General features: G+C 43.4%; 1 protein-coding gene across 1 annotated transcript in view; it reads left to right on the top strand.

The window, feature by feature from the left end:
* LOC138949225 (protein madd-4-like) overlaps positions 1-19,685 on the top strand; it is a 130,131-nt gene that overhangs the window by 102,052 nt on the left and 8,394 nt on the right. Inside the window, exons 5-20 of the mRNA XM_070320997.1 lie at positions 1,713-1,872; positions 2,973-3,102; positions 3,566-3,767; positions 4,126-4,264; positions 4,662-4,694; positions 5,077-5,194; positions 6,060-6,190; positions 6,925-7,029; positions 9,243-9,372; positions 10,308-10,518; positions 11,077-11,286; positions 12,894-13,166; positions 14,426-14,542; positions 15,162-15,368; positions 15,938-16,123; positions 19,186-19,333. Of these exons, the coding sequence (XP_070177098.1) occupies positions 1,713-1,872; positions 2,973-3,102; positions 3,566-3,767; positions 4,126-4,264; positions 4,662-4,694; positions 5,077-5,194; positions 6,060-6,190; positions 6,925-7,029; positions 9,243-9,372; positions 10,308-10,518; positions 11,077-11,286; positions 12,894-13,166; positions 14,426-14,542; positions 15,162-15,368; positions 15,938-16,123; positions 19,186-19,333 (2,500 nt within the window). The remainder of the gene's footprint in view (positions 1-1,712; positions 1,873-2,972; positions 3,103-3,565; positions 3,768-4,125; positions 4,265-4,661; positions 4,695-5,076; positions 5,195-6,059; positions 6,191-6,924; positions 7,030-9,242; positions 9,373-10,307; positions 10,519-11,076; positions 11,287-12,893; positions 13,167-14,425; positions 14,543-15,161; positions 15,369-15,937; positions 16,124-19,185; positions 19,334-19,685) is intronic.

Here is a 19,685-nt window from a genome sequence, read left to right on the forward strand (position 1 = left end):
AAATGCATGCTTGGTGAGTGGCAAATGCATGCTTGGTGAGTGGCAAATGATGGGTGAGTTATAAATGATTGCCGGGTGAGTGGTTAATGGGTAAGTTACAGATGCTGGGTGAGTGGCAGTTGCTGGATGAGTTGTGTGCCTTCCAAGTGCACAATTTGAAGTGATTCCTTAGTTGTTAAAACCTCGAAGAAGAAAACAAAAATCCACTAAAAAACAAAAGCAATGTCGTGAGAGAGGGGAAATCGTATTCAGAAGATTAATTTTGCACACTTGATAAAAAGAACAGCTGAAGAAAAAAAGCCATTTAAAGCACGGGGAGACTTAAAGGCAGAGTAAGCCTCCCGTAAACCATCACAGATACGGTCAGGCTTTTACACACAGTACAAACACCCTTTCATTTAAACACTCACCAATTGAGAACATCCTAGGTGCCCTCCGTAAAGAGCGAACAATTTTCAAAGAATTTATTTTTGCGTGGTTTATCTTACCCCTGAGCCATCGTGAACCCGTGTGATCCAGTTTTCCCTTTTCACAATGCAGTCGTCATAGTTAGTCATTTGAATGCGACTCGACGTGAGCTTATCTACAATAGCACGTTTTTTTTATGCACGAAACAACGGCTGTGGTTCACAAGAACTCTAGCGATGGCTTGTGACTGTTGAGAGGAACGGCGATTTGCACTGATAAACCGGCCGTCGTCTGCTACGACCCTTGCGTGACCCTGCTTCCGGGCTTTTCTTTTTTTAAACTTTCACAACTTCGAATTGTTCTGATCTTGTCTTGATGAAAAACGAATTCTTTTATGATTAAAGAATGTTTGTATAACAAGCTGTCAATTTATTATTTAGATTTTAAAAGTTAGGTCTAGCGCAAAAACGAGGCGCCGTTGTTGTTAACGGAACAAGTCTACGAAAATAAATTCTTGGAAAATGTCTCACGCTCGACAGAAAGCAGCCCGGATGTTCCCGTTCGGTGAGCGTTCAAATGGAAGTATGCTTGTACTGTATTTAGACGCTCGGGGAGCTCTGTGATGGTTTACGGGAGGCTTACTGTGCCTTTAATGTGCAGATTGTATTCTGCAATGACAATGATGTCCTCTTTGCCTATGTGTATTTTTGTTACCTCGACTTTTTGCTGATGACTTTTTTGCTGATGACTTTTTCATAGAGAATTGGTTTTTGTGGTGGTTGTGTTTTATTTTGTAATTTTTTTTATTGTCCCTCTCTGACTCGGTGGTTTTAGATTACTTATTAGTATTTCCACTTTTGACTCATAACTCATAACTCATAACTCATAACATTTTATTGATCCAACAAAGGAAATTAATTTAGTCATCAGCACATATAGGTCATTAATTAATAACTATAAAAGAATAAAAGAAGAAAATTCATAAAACCCATGATATAAAAATACCCTTTTTTCTTGCACACCTGACACACCGACACACCAATACACATGCATACATGCCTACATACATACCTACATACATACCTACATACATACCTACATACATACCTACATACATACATACATACATACATTCCATGTTAAAGTGTAGTTAAGAACATCACAGTAATTATATCATTGTTTGGATTAACAGATAAGTTTTTTATGTAAATGATGATAACAACAATCCATAATTAACGCTATTGCACTACCAAGGAACATGCATGTGATGCGCATCACTGACTCATCGTTTTCTGTGTGTGCAGCAAGTGGGCTGTGATTACCGCCTGGGCTCCAGCCGACAGCTGGACCTCTGTGGCATTTGTGGGGGGAATAACTCGTGTCTGACTGCCTCACCGACACGCAAGGGACGCTATCAGTGGCGGGAGGCGGGGCTTTCCCACTGCTCCGCGTCCTGTGGTGTAGGTAACCTCCCTTTAATCCTTCCTTCATCGTATTCGGTATTGTCGTGCGTGAGTGTGTGTTGAAAATAAATGTAATGTCAAGTGGGGTTTTCTCCCATGGTGGAGTTTATCCTGGAACTTGTTTTGTTTTAAAACAGAAAAAAAAGATTACGGTAATGATATGAACTTTTTATAACTATCTCATAGCTATTTTGATGATCAAGTTACAATTTACTGAGCAAGCGATCTGGGTCTATACGCCACTTTCGTACATCACACACGATCAGCATCAGTTTAAACAATATGGCACAGGAATATTACTATGGTTTCCCAAGGCTACAGAGAATAGCAAGGTAAAGACGCTCATGACACACACGAAACAACCTTGAAACAATATGCCCGTAACCCCTTAGACATTCACCACTACTCTGTCTGAAGACCCGTGTATTTGGTTACTTCCCTTGATCCAATACTTCACCTTGGGAGGTGCACCAGTTACCTCCCTTCAATCGGTATTTCCCCCAAAGCGTTGTAGGTATTACCTTGCAGAAACGCTCCTTGACTTATCTGCACTTGTGTAGTTTTATCTTTAGTGGTGTGGAAGAACCGCTTTGATCACAATACACCTCCGTCTAGTGCAAGACATTCACGACACACCTCTGGAAAAACTGCAGCTTTATCGTGTTCAGGAGCGTCTCTTTGTCTCAGAAAAAAGTAATGATCGTGATAAATTGCCTAGAAAGAGACACAGCGTAGTAAACCAGAAGAGCTGGAACTATCGTTTTGGTAAGATTTAGCTTTCTACCTGGAGGAACTGCCTTGTATACACAGACGGAGACACACATACACACAGACATATAGCACTCACGCGGGCCCGCACCCCATGCCACAAAGAAACAGGCACACGGACTGACACACACGGACACACACACACACACACACACACACACACACACGCGCACACACACACGGACACACACACACACACACACACACACACACACACGCGCACGCACGCGCGCACTTTTAACTTTTGCAAGCATGCGTACATGTAGTTATATGAACTAATTCATATCATCAAAATGTGTCAAAAAAGTCACGTATTGTTTTCGTTCATTGCAGGCGTTCAGGTTTCAGTCTTCCAGTGTTTCGATACCATCAGGAACAGACACTTAAACGATAAGAGGTGCGTGCGCACCGAGCGTCCTTCCGGAAGAAACCAAAACTGCTTCCGGCGACGATGTCCGCCTGCGTACGTAACCACTTCAGAGTTTCTCCCTACCTCTCTCTCTTTACATTATGTTCTTTTTGTTTAATTTTGTTTTATTTTAATGGTAAATATAACAGCAACACACACAATAGCACATATACATCGCACAGTAATGCCTCACATTTATTGAGCGAAGTCGACTCAGTGATTTTTACTCCACAAACTGGTTGCACGACACTTTGGCACTGAAAAAAAATACAAAATACTTAGCGACTTCCGACTGATCGATTAAGGATACCCGTTTAAACACACAGATACACTGCTAACGTTCCAGCATTCATTTATTTTTATGTTTATAAAAACATAATTATAAAACGTACTGTAAATGTAACGTTGTGTTTTGTTTTGTCAATAATTAAACGTTCAAATATCCTACAATTTTTGTGTTATTTTTTTAATTTTTTTTTATTGAGGATAGCTTTTGTTTGATTGTTTTTTTTTGCAGGTGGAAGATTTTCCCGTGGCAGCCATGCAGCGCAACGTGCGGGGGAGGGACGAGGTCACGTGCTGTACGCTGCATGGACACGCTGAGTGACGGACGTCAGCAGTGGCTGCACGACAGCTTCTGCCCCCACCCCCACCCCTCTGCCAGCCAGGCCTGCAACAGGGAGATCTGCCCCACCTGGTACGCTGGACAGTGGTCACCGGTAAGACACAACTGTATTATTATTAGTATTACAATTATTATTTCAACAATCTACCAAGCAAGTACGGTAGACCCTCTTCCACAAGAACATTTATCTGTGGTTGATCAATATAGCCAGATTCAACTACAGTATGAGAGAGTTTACTTTTAAAATATCATGAGACATTTAACACTTAGTGACATGTTCAACTGAGAGGTAAGAGAACAGGTGTGTCAGAACTTGTAGCAAGTTTATTACAACGTTATAATTATGGTGTTTCACTTCTGATGTAAAACTCGGACAGACAATGTGTTGATGCTTCGTCACACACGGGAACATACATTATGACATCGAGTCAGGATGGTGTGACGTGTTTCAGTGCAGCGTGACGTGCGGTTGGGGCCGGCAGGTGAGGGAGGTGGTGTGTCGTCACGAGGGTGACCAGTTCTGTGACCAGAACACCAAACCTTTGACCAGGCGCAACTGTACAACCAACTTCCCTTGCTACGATCCTAGAGGTCAGTAGTACAGATAAAGCAGGCAAAGCGGGGACAGTTTAGTGATCGATTTCCTTGTTGCCTTGGTATTGTTTTCAATGGTTTCTTGTGCGCATATACTTGGCCCCCGCCCCACCCGCCACCCCCCCTGGGGGGGCCTCCTTCGCTCACTACAGTCGAACCTGCCATTGCGACCACCTCTTGAAAGCAATCTCCTGCTCACAATGACCACTGCGAAGAATCCCAGACGAGTTTTTCTGGTATATAAGTTTCCATTCTAACGTGGCAACGTGTAATAACGACCACTTTTGGTCGATCCGTTTCGTGGTCGTCATAGACAGGGTTTAAAAAAATCGTTTTCTCTCTCTATTTCGTTTTGCTGTCTCTACATTTGTTCACTTTTGATTGTTTGTTTCAGATCCACGGTACATCGCGGAGCGGGAAAATAACAGTGAGTGTTGCATCGAACAGCTTTGAAATAGAGGCACCCATTTACTCATATATTTTATTAACGAAAGTCCCTGGTGCTCTAGTTTCGCGTTGCAGCGCCAGGACAAACAAAATAAATGGCCTAAAAAACTATAAGAAATTAAAAAAAAAAAGGTTTCTTTGTAATGATGTTCTTTGACGAGGTGACATAAATCTTCAGCCACATTGTATTGCAAATATATATCTGTGCAGAACTTCTCAAACATTGCAGTTCGATAACAACGTAAATGGGAAACTACTCTGATGTGACCAATGGGATCTGCACGATAGTTGTTAAAACTGTCACATTACTTGACAAGAGTTGACAGGAGATTTCTCTATAGAATGACGTTGTGATTGTGCAGTTCAGCGCCAGGAACTAACAATAGGAGAGCTAACGAACATTGACGCTGGCCCAACGACGAGCGAGGTGGTCATTGTACACGAAGATGACGTGAAAAATCATGATATGAGTACACCCAAGTGAGTATGGTTGATGCTTCTTCAAAACATCTTGTATTAGAGCATTTGACGCTAAACATCTCTCTCTGTCTCTCTCTGTGTCACTGTCCACGAGTCGGTATATTTGTGCAGGTGAGCGACAGAGAGAATCAGACACAGACAGACAGAGAGAATCAGACACAGACAGACAGAGAGAATCAGACAGAGAGAATCAGACACAAACAGACAGAGAGAATCAGACACAGACAGACAGAGAGAATCAGACAGAGAGAATCAGACACAGACAGACAGAGAGAATCAGACAGAGAGAATCAGACACAGACAGACAGAGAGAATCAGACAGAGAGAATCAGACACAAACAGACAGAGAGAATCAGACAGAGAGAATCAGACACAGACAGACAGACAGACAGACAGAGAGAATCAGACAGAGAGAACCAGGCAGAGAGAACCAGACAGAGAGTACCAGACAGACAGACAGACACAGAGAATCAGACAGAGAGAACCAGGCAGAGAGAACCAGGCAGAGAGAATCAGACAGAGAGAATCAGACACAGACAGACAGAGAGAATCAGACAGAGAGAATCAGACACAAACAGACAGAGAGAATCAGACACAGACAGACAGAGAGAATCAGACACAGACAGACAGAGAGAGTGATATATATATAGAGAGAGAACGTGTGCGTGTGTTTGTACGTATGTATGTAAGCGGGTCGGTATCTATATCTGTGTGCAAGTGTGTCCGTCAGTGTTTTGTTGTTGTTGATGTTTCTGCTGTTGCCATTGTTACTGTTGTGGTTGTTGTTTTCTTGTTGTTACCTTGCTGTTCTTGGTGTTGCTTATACTTAAACAACATAACAAACTCTTTGCAATGAATGATTCAGGTTCGTCGTGTCAAGCTGGAGTGCGTGCAGCGCCACGTGCGGCACGGGGTATCGGCAGCGTTACGTCAGATGTCAGGTGCACCTCGTCTACATCCGCGACATCGTGGACCTCGATGACAACGAATGCCAGGGTGAGTCCTCTCATGTTCGAGTGTTCAAAATGTTTTGCGTCTGCTTCTATGTGTCTTCCCTGCAAGCGGCCGAACATTTTGTCAAGATAAGTTTTGTGTCATTAGTGTTTGTCTGTGTACTTAACAGACCGCTGGGTCGATATATCTGTGAACAAAACGTCAACAATTAAACGTTCCAACAACATACCTTTCTTGTTTTTTGAGTCTGCTTCTATGGTTTAAGCAAGATTTTATTCAGTTGTATCATGGTACATGAATAAAAAGCAAAAGAGCTAGAATCACGAACTTGAGCTGTCGTTTTTATTACGGGACCTTGTGCTTCGTTAGGACGCAGACTTTTAGTGACATCATTGGGGGGAAAATAGATGGAAAGAGAAGATTTATAATGTTACTGTCACCGTTTCTCCCTGTCAGCTTTTGTCAATCTGATATCTGTTCTACTTCCTCCTCCTTTCTGTAAATATACCACAGAGTTACAATGACATTTGTTTTACATCTTTATCTTTTGTTATTTGAGCAAAACAAATCTGACCATCTTCTCGCCTAAGATCAGATCCAACGCATACTAAGCTTAGTCTCTTATTTAGAACTTTGATTTATCTGATAGCAAAGAGTATTGGGTCAATGTACTTGTGAATATCTTCTCTTTATTGGGGCGTCAACAATTACACGTTTCGACGCTGAACGCCTTTCTTGATTTTGAAAACTTTTTTTTCGCTTGTATTTGTTTGCAGGCCCCAAACCAGCAGCGTCAGAGGAGTGTAATCACGAACCCTGTTACGAGGACTACGAATGGCGCAGTATGGGCATGACATCCTGTGACCGCAGCTGTCTTGGAGGTGGGCTACGTTCTACGACTGCCAGTTTTCTATGGTCGCATAGTAGTGCCAAAATGAACATTACAAAGACTGCTAGTTTTCTATGGTCGCATAGTAGTGCCAAAATGAACATTAAAAAACCCGGTTAGTTTTGCGTATAAGTCTATTTGTGTCAGAAATTAACATTTAAAAGAGCACAGTGACGTTGGTTATCACAAACAAATATATACAACCATGTATCAATTTTCCTCTAAGGCGATACGGTAGAAACCCCTTTTAAGACCCTCTAGCTCTTTTCTCAGACTTTCTGTTCATATCCTTTTGTAAATGTACCCCCATTTTAAGACTCCCTCCGTCCTCAGACCTGATTTTCAACCGGCACGGTTGGCCTAGTGGTAAGGCGTCCGCCCCGTGATCGGGAGGTCGTGGGTTCGAACCCAGGCCGGTTCATACCTAAGACTTTAAAATTGGCAATCTAGTGGCTGCTCCGCCTGGCGTCTGGCATTATGGGGTTAGTGCTAGGACTGGTTGGTCCAGTGTCAGAATAATGTGACTGGGTGAGACACGAAGCCTGTGCTGCGACTTCTGTCTTGTGTGTGGCGCACGTTATATGTCAAAGCAGCACCGCCCTGATATGGCCCTTCGTGGTCGGCTGGGCGTTAAGCAAACAAACAAACAAACAAACAAACAAACAAACCTGATTTTCTCAGATTGTTTGAGGTCTTAAAAAGGGGGTTCCACTGTAGCAGGTAAGACTTAATTGATTATTGACTCTGAAATGGTGTATGAGCGTTGAGCTAGAAATGCAAAGAAAAAACCACCCAATGACAATCGGTTCATTTAAGTCATAATTACAAACAACATTCTTGAAGTGCAAACATCACTGGACTGGGCTCCCCACAGTGCGTGTCCCTGCGTCCTATACGCACTAGAAGCCGAAATCACATGCTAGAAATTCATTGAGGGGGTCCGGGGACGCACTAAACCTGCAGGGAAAGAGCGGGTCCCGGGACGCACTAAATGTCCGCTATCGTGCGAAATGTAGGTCCTCTTTTCAGACTGTAGGCGTCAGTCAATTATAGTGCAAGTACAAATACCAATTTCACAACGGAACGATATGGAAACGAGTGTGTGTGTTCTATTTTGGCCAAACAAAAAATAGGTCTGTTTACGGTAACATAGGCCAAAAAAATAGGGTCGGTAGGTCGGGATTTTTTTTTTTTTTCCAAATGCCAAAAAAAAGTCAAGGGTCGCGCGAAAAAAATAGGGTCGGTCGGGTTACCGTAAACAGACTATTTTTTTTGTTGCCTTGGCATAACAAGGTATAGTTGAAGTGTCCTCTTCGAATATTCTGATGAAAAAAGACACTTCATATCACACAATTCGTGATAACAATGCGTTATATGAACACAAGGGGGTTTGGGGACCATGGGCTCTTGGGACCCTCTAAACCTCCGCGTTGGGGGTCAATGGACCCTCTAGACATTAATTAAAAACCGGGGTCCCGGGACCCTCTAGGACGGGCGTCCGTGGGGAGCCCTGCTGTGATCTTCTTTATGTATACAGTGGAACCCCCCTTTTACGACCTACGATTTTTTGAGAAAATCAGGTCTTAAAAAGTGAGGAGTCTTACAGTGGGAGTAAATGTACAGAGGATATGAATAGGAAATTTATCCAAAAAAAACAAGGTCTTAAAAAGGAGGAAGTCTTAAATTCGGGGGTCTTCTTCTTCTTCTTCTTCTTCTTCTTCTTCTTCTTCTTCTTCTTCTTCTTCTTCTTCTTCTTCTTCTTCTTCTTCTTCTTCTTCTGCGTTCGTGGGCTGAAACTCCCACGTACACTCGTGTTTTTTGCACGAGCGGAATTTTACGTGTATGACCGTTTTTTTACCCCGCCATTTAGGCAGCCATACGCCGTTTTCGGAGGAAGCATGCTGGGTATTTTCGTGTTTCTATAACCCACCGAACTCTGACATGGATTACAGGATCTTTTTTGTGCGCACTTGGTCTTGTGCTTGCGTGTACACACGGGGGGTGTTGGGACACCGAGGAGAGTCTGCACACAAAGTTGACTCTGAGAAATAAATCTCTCGCCGAACGTGGGGACGAACTCACGCTGACAGCGGCCAACTGGATACAAATCCAGCGCGCTACCGACTGAGCTACATCCCCGCCCCGAAATTGGGGGGTCTTAAAAGGGGGGGTTCAACTGTATTGTTTTGATGGATGTCTTTTCAGGAACTCAAGAGTCTTTGATCCAGTGTTTTCACGAGGAAAACGACACGATAGCGGGCGAAGAGCACTGCAAGAAAGCCACACCGATACCCGTGGAGAGGCGAGTCTGCAACGACTTTCCCTGCCCGCAGAGGTAAATGACCAATACACTCGCTCATTTTCATGTTTTCATTGTGTAATTCCGTCGCGATATAACCTTGAATGGTTGAAAACGACGTTAAACACCAAATAAAGAAAGAAAGAAAATTGTGTAATTCCATCCTTTGTGAGCATCGGTCCCGTATAGCATTACAATGCTGAAGAGACAATAAGGCCAAAAAAAATAATAGGTCTGTTTACGGTAACATAGGCCACAAAAATAGGGTCGGTATGTCGGGATTTTTTTTTTTTCCCCAAAAAACCATATTTTTACGTTATTTTTTTTTTTTCCCAAATGCCAAAAAAAAGTCTAGGGTCGCGCGAAAAAAATAGGGTCGGTCGGGTTACCGTAAACAGACTATTTTTGTTTTGCCCAAACAATGATAACCAAGCAACCAACCGTCTTTTGTGAATTTTACGCTTGTTCGATGAGTAATAAGAACTAGTTTTCATACATAGCATTCTTCCCCAAATCGGCCATTGTGATAAAACGAGGAAGTTATGTTAAATGAATGCTCTGAAGTCTAAATATGTCGCGTCTGAAGCAGCTTAGCGAGCTCAAATAACTTTTATTTGGAACCAGGGTTGAAAAAAAACCACTCTCACGTAAGAACATTTGAAACACGACCTCTTAGTCTATGATTGTTGGGTGTTAGCGAATTGTATCCAGTTTTCACAAATATTGTTGCCTTAGCCCTGTTGAAAGGCAAGAAATGCATGCACTTTCGCTGATTGGGTCTAATTCACTACAATCCTGTTAACAACAAAAACAAGAACACGAATTTATTTCGTCATATATTATAACAGTCATTGTTAAACATTGTTCAAAAGAAGCTCTCTCAGATCAAATCAAATCAAATCAAATCACATTAACTTTATCATCTCACATGGAGAAATTGCAGATATGATGACCTTTTCTTTCGCCACTAGGTGGCGTATCGGGGATTTTGCCACGTGCTCAGTGACGTGTGGCGGGGGTCTGATGTCACGGGAAGTGACGTGCGTTCAAGACGTCAGTCGCGTGGTGAGCAAGGTGCTGACCCTGCCAGACTTCATGTGTCAGAAACCCGTCCCAGCACGCGTCCGGGAGTGTAACACACAGTACTGCCCTGCTAACTGGGCCACGGGATTCTGGTCTGAGGTGAGTTTCTCTTGGTTTATTTTAGCGCAGTGCGGTAGAATGATAATGTATGATGTAAGATTCGACTTTTCCCGAGATTGTAACACAGTACTGGCCTGCCACGAGGTTTTGGGCCAAAGTTAGTCCTCTACGTTTTGTTTTAAAGGGTGTCTTTGGCAGATATCAGCAGCTCTTGTGCTGGAGACTGTACCACATAAATCTGCCCAGCTCAGGGAGTTTCCCTTTCCTTGTGTAAAGTGAGCAGCGTCCATGCGAGTAGAAGAGGTGGTATGTATGACAGATACTTCTAGTTATCAATTTTGTATTGGTTATTGTTTTCGAATTGGTTATTGAGAAGGAAAAAAACATTGAAGAAAGGTATATATATAAAAAAAAAAGATCTTTACCTTTCTATTTATCACTATCTTGCCGGCAGTGATTTTTCTAATCCCAACAGAACTCAAAGCTTCAAGTTCTGTATTTTGCCTTTTATGTCTACTGAAAAAAAATGTAATCTTAGATTCGGCTTTTACTTTAATACATTACAACCTCTCTCACCCCGTTGAATTCTGTTTTTAGTGCTCCGCCACGTGCGGCGAAGGCCTGCAGCTGCGGCCCGTTGTGTGCCAGCGCGTGTCCCGTGACGGGACGCCAGTGGACGTGGACGACTACCACTGTCCTCCCACAGAGCGACCCCCCTCGGAGCGGGCCTGCAACGAGACTGCCTGCCCCACAGTGCGCATCAAGCGGCACAGCATGAAATTCTTTCAGCTCAACAAGATGGACAGGGTGAGGATAAGGATAAAGTATCATGTAAATTCAGGGCTCCCCAAACTGCGCGTCCTTGCGTCCTATACGCACTAGAAGCCGAAAACACGTTGTAGAAATTCATGGTGGGGGTCCCGGGACGCACTAAACCTATTAACAGCGGGTCCTGGGACGCACTAAATAGCCGTTATCGTGCGTCCCGTAGATACTAAATGTAAAAGTAAAAGAAGTCAAATAGAAAGTGTTAGTGAGAGAGAGAGAGAGAGTGTGTGTGTGTGTGTGTGTGTGTGTGTGTGTGTGTGTGTGTGTGTGTGTGTGTGTGTGTGTGTGTGTGTACCCCCGTTTCCACAGGTTTGGTTGCCTAAATCACCATAAGGCAACCATCCACACGTGGATGGCAACCTAAACTCTGGATGGGAACCTAATTGTGTGGATGGTCGCTTCATTTAACACCGTTAAATTGACTTTTTTGACGGAAAGAATGTCATAACAATGTTCAAAATGACATTCTTTCCGTCCTCTATAGGCGACGAAATAGGTCAAATTTTGTGCATTTTTTAGTGCAAAATTTTTCGATGCCGGAGCGAGTACTGCACCCAGTGCTGTTGTAGTGCAAGTGCACTAGAAAGGCACTACACCCAGTGCCGCCTCTTAGGTAACCATCCACACTTTAGGTACGTGTGTGTTCCAACATGGTATTGTTGAAATATCTTCCTGTGATATTCCGATACAAACAGACATTTCATAGCACACTATATAAATATATGCTTGATCACAATATATTATGAGTTCACCGGGGGCTTTGTGGCCTCTGGATCCGGACTCTCGGGACCCTCTAAAACTCCGCTGATGGGGTCTATGGACCCTCTACAAATTAAAGACGGGGCCCTGGGACCCTGGTACCCTCTAGGAGGGGCGTCCGTGGGGAGCCCTGGGTAGTCCTGTGAGGTAGTCTTCATGGGCAGTCGGGTTGCTAATTTCTCGCTGGGGAAAGCGAGCAGCCATATAGTACGGCGCTACCCAATTTAAAAAAAATCGTTTTTCCTGCATGCGTGTGTGTTCATATTTCCAAGCCCTGAGGCGTTCGCTGTGAACTTGGGATATTTATCTTGCGCATGCGTGCACACGGGGGTGTTCGCACACCTAGGAGAGTCATGCACAAAGTTGACTCTGTTACTTGACCCTGGGAAGTAATTCCCTCGCCAAACCCGGGATTCGAACCATCGCCGATAGCGACAAGCGAGTTTTGAAGCCAGCGCCGCCACCGACTGAGCTCTCTCCACGTCCCAGGGGTTCATTTACTGAAAGAGAAGTTTGCGATTGACAAATGGGCGTAGTTCTTCGATTTGAATGATATGAACTTTTAGGTTTAATGCCAAGGATTTTTCAGAACGACGTGCATGCAGTCCTCACAGGGTTGTTATTTTCTTCATTTAATTTTTGTTTTTAAATTATCAAGGGATCTGAAGCTAACACATACATATATTACAGTAAATTCTCAAAACCGGGACATTTACAAAATCCCCGATTGAAGCAGGAAATTTACAAATTTACTGACATTTTCAGTGATTTTGTAAATGTCCTGGTTTTGAGAATTTACACACATGCATACTTTTTTCCCCCCACAGGTACGCCTAGTAGTTGGCACAGACGCGGCCATCCTCCCAGGCACCTCAGTGGTCGCTAACTGTCCTGTGCGCGGCATCAGCAAGCGCGCCATTGAGTGGCTCAAGAACGACAGACCCTTGAGGAAAACTCGCCGCACCCACATTTCCAAGAACGGCAAGCTGAGGATACGGAACAGTCGGCCTGAACGAGACACCGCCAATTACACCTGTATCGCTGGCCCTGAGAGGGCGAAGCTTGAGATCGTCTTCAGTGACCTGTACGCCTTAGTCCAGGTGAGCTTGGTGACTGGTTAAGTTTCTTCTTCTTCTCTAAGCTCCTTCTAGACATCCACTCCTGTGGCACGCACGCATGCCGCCGTCTTCTTTAGGGCCACCAGGTCGCCAAACAGCTTCTCCTGCAGCGGGCATTTTTGTAGAAGGTGTGCCGTTGTCATCGGTGCAGTGTTGCAAGTACACATCTCTGACTGGGTTAAGTTTTGAAAATAGGTTGGGGTTTGTAGTTGGTTGATGTGAGCATTTGGTGGGTTAAAATTGAAAATAGGTTGGGGTTTATAGTTGGTTGATGTGAGCATTTGGTGGGTTAAAATTTAAAATAGGTTGGGGTTTATAGTTGGTTGATGTGAGCATTTGGTGGGTTAAAATTTAAAATAGGTTGGGGTTTATAGTTGGTTGATGTGAGCATTTGGTGGGTTAAAATTGAAAATAGGTTGGGGTTTATAGTTGGTTGATGTGAGCATTTGGTGGGTTAAAATTAAAAATAGGTTGGGGTTTATAGTTGGTTGATGTGAGCATTTGGTGGGTTAAAATTAAAAATAGGTTGGGGTTTATAGTTGGTTGATGTGAGCATTTGGTGGGTTAAAATTGAAAATAGGTTGGGGTTTATAGTTGGTTGATGTGAGCATTTGGTGGGTTAAAATTAAACATAGGTTGGGGTTTATAGTTGGTTGATGTGAGCATTTGGTGGGTTAAAATTGAAAATAGGCGGAGCTCATTGGATTGAACCCAAAAAATGGGCTGCGCTGATAGTGAGGTTTGAAATGAAAGAAAATGATTTTTGTTTGACTAAATATAAACAGTAGGGGTAGTTTGGCTAGTTGAAATAAAAACAAGTCGCGTAAGGCGAAATTACTACATTTAGTCAAGCTGTGGAACTCACAGAATGAAACTGAACGCACTGCATTTTTCCACAATGACCGTAGTCCGCCGCTTGCATGGTTCCCTGTTAGTCTGACCACTTTCGGCCTGCCATAACTCGACCGTCAAAGCCGTAAGCAACAAACCCTGCCCAGCCTCTGCGGAGATGATGCAGATAATCTGTTATGAAGTGAGTTTTCACTACCACAATGGTGCGTTGCTTTCACTTGAAACAAAAGAGTCTGAAGGGAGTGCCAGAGTTCTGTCTCAGCAGGTATGGTGCCAGAAAATAGTGTCACATCAAATATAGTGCCAGAAAATAGTGTCTCATCAAGTGTGGTACCATATAATACTTTCGACAGGGACATATTAATTGCTTTTCTTTTGTGTTGTTTCAGGAAGCAGCTGTAAGAGAAAAGTACCTGCTGGGTATTCTGGCAGACAGCCCCAGTGTGGGGGAGAACTTCTCGGCGTACCACAAGGATCCCTTTGACAGGCAGAAGCGGCCATTGCATGTGGGTTTGATTTTAACACGTTTTCGTCATTTGATAATGGGTCCTACGTAAGTTTCCCGGTTGTTTTCGGTTTGTTTCTCTGTACAGAAACAGATTATGAGAAAATTCTATGCCCTATTGCCTCACACAATTATTTTTTTTTATCACAGTTTCCCCAAATCGACACCAAGTCAGGTCTAGCATTCTTTCTGATGACAGGTGATTAGAGAAGAGTTGAATTCAAAAAAGCACACCAAACAAAACCCACAAACAAACACTACCCCTATATCTTGTTTGTTATTAAAACCCCGGAGCGTGATCACTGTACATCATTTAACTTGGCTCATACTCTTTCAGTTCAATAGAGTGAAGATAACCCTTGAACATGTATATAAACTTGTACAGTCGCATTGCTTTTGTGTCTTGGCAGCGAAAGGATGAGCATGAGAACGGTTGTTTTTTGTTGTTGTGTTTTTTGAGTTTATCAGAATTCTTTCGTCCTAATCATCGTCGTCGTCCTTTTTTTGTTGGTTTTATCAAACCTCTTGGTCTGAAAATAATTCCCCACTACTCGGGATACACCTTCCAAATACGATTCCAGCTGTGCCAATATCTTTAACAGAAAACAATCTTTTAACAGGTGGTGAGGGATGAGTGGTCGCGGTGCTCGGTGACGTGTGACGGCGGGCTGCAGACACGGCTGGTCAGCTGTGAGATCATCACCAAGGACTACTACGAGACGTTCCCGGCCAGGATCTGTCGCAAGTCCGGACTGCACGTGCCTGACAGCACCAGGAAGTGCAACGTGTCTCCCTGTGTCAAGTGGACCGTCACACAGTGGAGTCAGGTGTGTGTGTGTGTGTGTGTGTGTGTGTGTGTGTGTGTGTGTGTGTATGTCTCACACTATGTGTGTGCGTGTCACACTCTATGTATGTGTGTGTGTGTGTGTGTGTGTTTGAGTGTGTGTGTGTGTGTGTGTGTGTGTGTGTGTCACAGTGTGTGTGTCACAGTGTGTGTGTCACACTATTTGTGTGCGTGCCACACTGTGTGTGTGTGTGTGTGAGTGTGTGTGTGTGTGTGCGCGTGTGTGTGTGTGTATGTGTGTGTGTGTGTCTGTGGCTGTGTGTGTCTGTAGCTGTGTGGCTGTGTGTCTCACACTATGTGTGTGCGTTTTACACTGTGTGTATGCGTGCGTGTGTGCGTGCGTGCGTGCGTGCGTGCGTGTGCGTGTGTGCGTGCGTGCGTGCGCGCGTACGTCTGCGCACACACACACACAGAAAAAATGTCAAATTAACGCTACTACTAATGTTAACGTTTGGAGTGTGATTAACACACTGTACGGATCCCAAGAACTTTGCGCACACCTACAGTTAATCTACCTGTCTACCTACCAACACCAATGTGTTTCACGTGCAGTGTTCAACACATAACTGCGTGTTGGAGGGCCAGGCGTCACAGAACCGAACTTCACGCTGCACGGCGGAACGGAACGCGTCATACGTCAGCGACAGGCTGTGTGACATCGCGCTCAGACCCTCCGTGTCACGACTGTGCAACAACTCCCGCTGTGTGCCAATGTGGAACACCTCGGAATGGTCTGCGGTAAGTTTTAGAGGCATACTCCTTCTCTTGGTTTAAACAAGACTTTATTCAATTTGCATCATGACGTAAACAATATATGGCATTTCAGATTTCTCACTCAAGCATAGTTCTTATTTTAAGCAATCCTGGTGAAAACATAACAGTGGTAAGCACACTCCTTCTCTTGTAAACTGTTCTATTCGCTATCGCAGATCCACCCCCCCCCCCCCCCCGCCCTCCTCCTTCTTCTACTTGGTCACATACCAAAAATGATCAGACTGGGTACTCACAGTGCAGATTTAAAAAAAATAAGAGTTAAATCCGTTCATTATTTCAGCAAACAATTCCAACTAACCACAGCAAGCAGTTATAGTGTTGATTTTTGGTATGTGATCAAGTGGTGAGTTGGCCATCAAACACCAACAATTAACAACCTGTATATATGCTCTCTGTGCGCTGTGGGATTCATTTTAAGAATTAATTCCTTAAATTATTTCATCATACAATTTTAATTCACTACAGCAAGCAGTAAGGGTGGTAATTTAATTTCTAGTATGTGACTAAGTGGAGGGAAGGCCTTACCCCATGTAAAAGCCATGCTGGATCTGAGATGGTGGTGGGCTGACCTGTTTTCACCAAGAAGAGTGTGCCTTGAAGATTGATGGTTTAGAGGGAACCGTTCTAATATCGACCAATATTACCCTGCCTCAAATCGCTCCATAACGGTACACACAAACACAACACACATAAATACAGAACATGACTGTATAATTATATATATAAAGAAATATATAGATAAGACAATGCTGTTTTGGAGTTGGAAAGTATGTATCACTCAACATGATACATTTATAGAAAAAACTCTGTGTGTGTGTGTACGTGTGTGTGTGTGTGTGTGTGTGTGTGTGTGTGTGTGTGTGTGTGTGTGTGTGTGAGGAATAAGGTTGCAGTCGTAGAAGCTGAACTGCGACTCGTGACGTAAGAGAGGGTAGCGCGGTGACACCATTCACAGTAATTACACTAAATGTATACCCCGTATTTTCCTTCCGGCCTCAAAGTTATGAAGCCGACCATGACGGGACTAGCGGGCACGTGTTCATAATCAACGTTTGTTTGAGATAGTAGCTTGTTAACAATAACGAACAAGTCAGAAAATGTCAAGACTGTCTAAAAAAAAAAAAAAAAACCAGCTCGAGGTTAGAGTAGATCGCTATTAAATGTTCTGTCCGTTTTTCTCAGCGATGAGGACGTACTTTTTCTTAAACCAAAACTATTCGCAGATGTATAAGCTGATCGTAATGTTTTCTTATGGTGTGTGGCTTTATGGAGACGAGACTGCATAGTTTAACATGCAGGGGAAGGAATTCATGAGAGTGCTTAATTTTTGCCCTTCCGACTAAGCAGACACATTTATGTCCCTTTCACCCCGTCAAATAAAATGTTTAAATACTGGTAAGTAAACATTATTTGCCAGTCACTGAATGATTTGCTTTGATCATTACTGTTTAATGCTCCTTCACGCAACTGTGAACCAGCAAAAGCAGATGCTTATTCTGTTTGAACATCAAAAGACGTTTGGGAAAAAAGCTTCGAACACGTTGGGTGAAAAATAAAACTATACTGTCCGGTTCAGTATCCGGACGGATTTGTCTTCATGCATGTATTTTTAAAATTCTATTTATCAGCGAAGAAAGAACACGTGTTTACGGCAGCACCACAGACCAAATCTGTTTCTGTTTTCAGGAAAATAAATATAATAAAATGTAACAAAACCAACATACAACTATTGCCGTAATCGAGAGAGCAAAAGCAAAAACAAAACAAAACAACCAAAACAACAACACCAACAACAACAACTAAACAAAAAACAAAGCACTAAATAACTATATCATACCGATGGACCAACCATGTGTCTGCAAAGCATATGTTACCTAAAAAAGAATTTTTGTCCCTCTTTAATTAAAAGCATAGTTCTTCCCGTGTAAACAGTATGGTTCACCATCTCAGATCAATCAATCAATCAATCAATGAGGCTTATATCGCGCATATTCCGTGGGTACAGTTCTAGGCGCTCTGCAGTGATGCCGTGTGAGATGAAATTTTATACGGCCAGTAGATTGCAGCCATGTCGGCGCATATTTACCTTTCACGGCCTTATTCCAAGTCACACGGGTATGGTAGACAATTATTAACTGTGCCTAAGCAATTTTGCCAGGAAAGACCCTTTTGTCAATCGTGGGATCTTTAACGTGCACACCCAATGTAGTATACACGGGGGGTGGTTCGGACACCGAAGATGTGGCCAAGCTTTTACATTGGACAAGTACGATATATCCCTCCACTTGGTCACATACCACAAATCAACAGCATAGCTGAGCTCCGTGTGCACAGTGAATTTGATTTATGAATTAATTTTAGAGATCGACACCAGTGCCCGTTTAGAATGTTATTCTTAAAAAAAAAAATTCACACTGCACAGAAAGCATCTTCTTCGTCTTCGTTTATGGGCTGAAACTCCCACGTACACTCGTGTTTTTTTGCGCGAGTGGGATTGTATATATGCATGGCCGTCTTTACCCCGCCATGTAGGCAGCCATACGCCGCTTTCGGGGGAGACACAGAAAGCACAACGGCTGTGGATTTTTGAAGTTTGCACGTTGAGGGATGTTTTTATCCAATGTACAAATGTGACCCTCCACCACGAAATGAGTCGCATGTCACCTCGCGCGGTTCTGCGCTAGGCTTAATATAAGTCCGGGGAGTGTCTGGTAACAGTGTGAGGGTCACCTTAGTCACAGGCTTATAACTCAAACAGTTTTCGCTCTTTTCTAAAACGGGTTTCACCACTGGATAGAGCATAAAAAACTCTTTAGGAAAATGTAAAAATTTTAAAATCATGCAAAGGTGACATGCGACTCATTTCGTGGTGGAGGGTCACATTTAGCATCGCTTGATCTGAGATGGTGTGATGTATTATTGTTCGCACGGAAAGCACTTTGTCTTAAACATACCATATTCTATATGGTCCAGCTAGCTCAGTCGAGCTTGTTGCAAGTGTCAGTAATTGTGTTTACTGTGTGCAGTGTTCCGCGGACTGCGGAGAGGAGGGTCTTCAGATGCGCATGCTGACGTGTATCTGGGAGGGGACCGGACTTCCCGCAGGAAGGAGCTGCCAAGGACTGGCCAGACCTTTGCTCAGCAAAGCGTGTCGCCGCGACGATTGTGCCACACGTCAGTATTACCCCACAGATCCACTTAGGCCAAACACAAAAATATATGTTGGTGTAGGGTAACCCGACCGACCCTTATTGTTTTCCCGCCGACCCTAACACTTTTTGTTCATTTCTCAAAGTGTTGGCACATTTTGCGAACCATACCGAGACTGAGGGAAGTAATCTTTTTTTAAATCGACTACCTTTAAAAACAATTTTTTGTAAAAAGCCGACCTACCGACCTTATTTGTTTTGGTCACGTTACCCTGAACCAACATATATTTTTTTTGCCTTATTGCCCCACATATCCCCTTACACTACCAGCCTTGTTCACCATCGGAATTTGTCCCACTTCCATCCAGAACAAACTA

The sequence above is a fragment of the Littorina saxatilis genome, linkage group LG1, assembly GCF_037325665.1.
Source record: "Littorina saxatilis isolate snail1 linkage group LG1, US_GU_Lsax_2.0, whole genome shotgun sequence".
Classification (NCBI taxonomy): Eukaryota; Metazoa; Mollusca; class Gastropoda; order Littorinimorpha; family Littorinidae; genus Littorina; species Littorina saxatilis.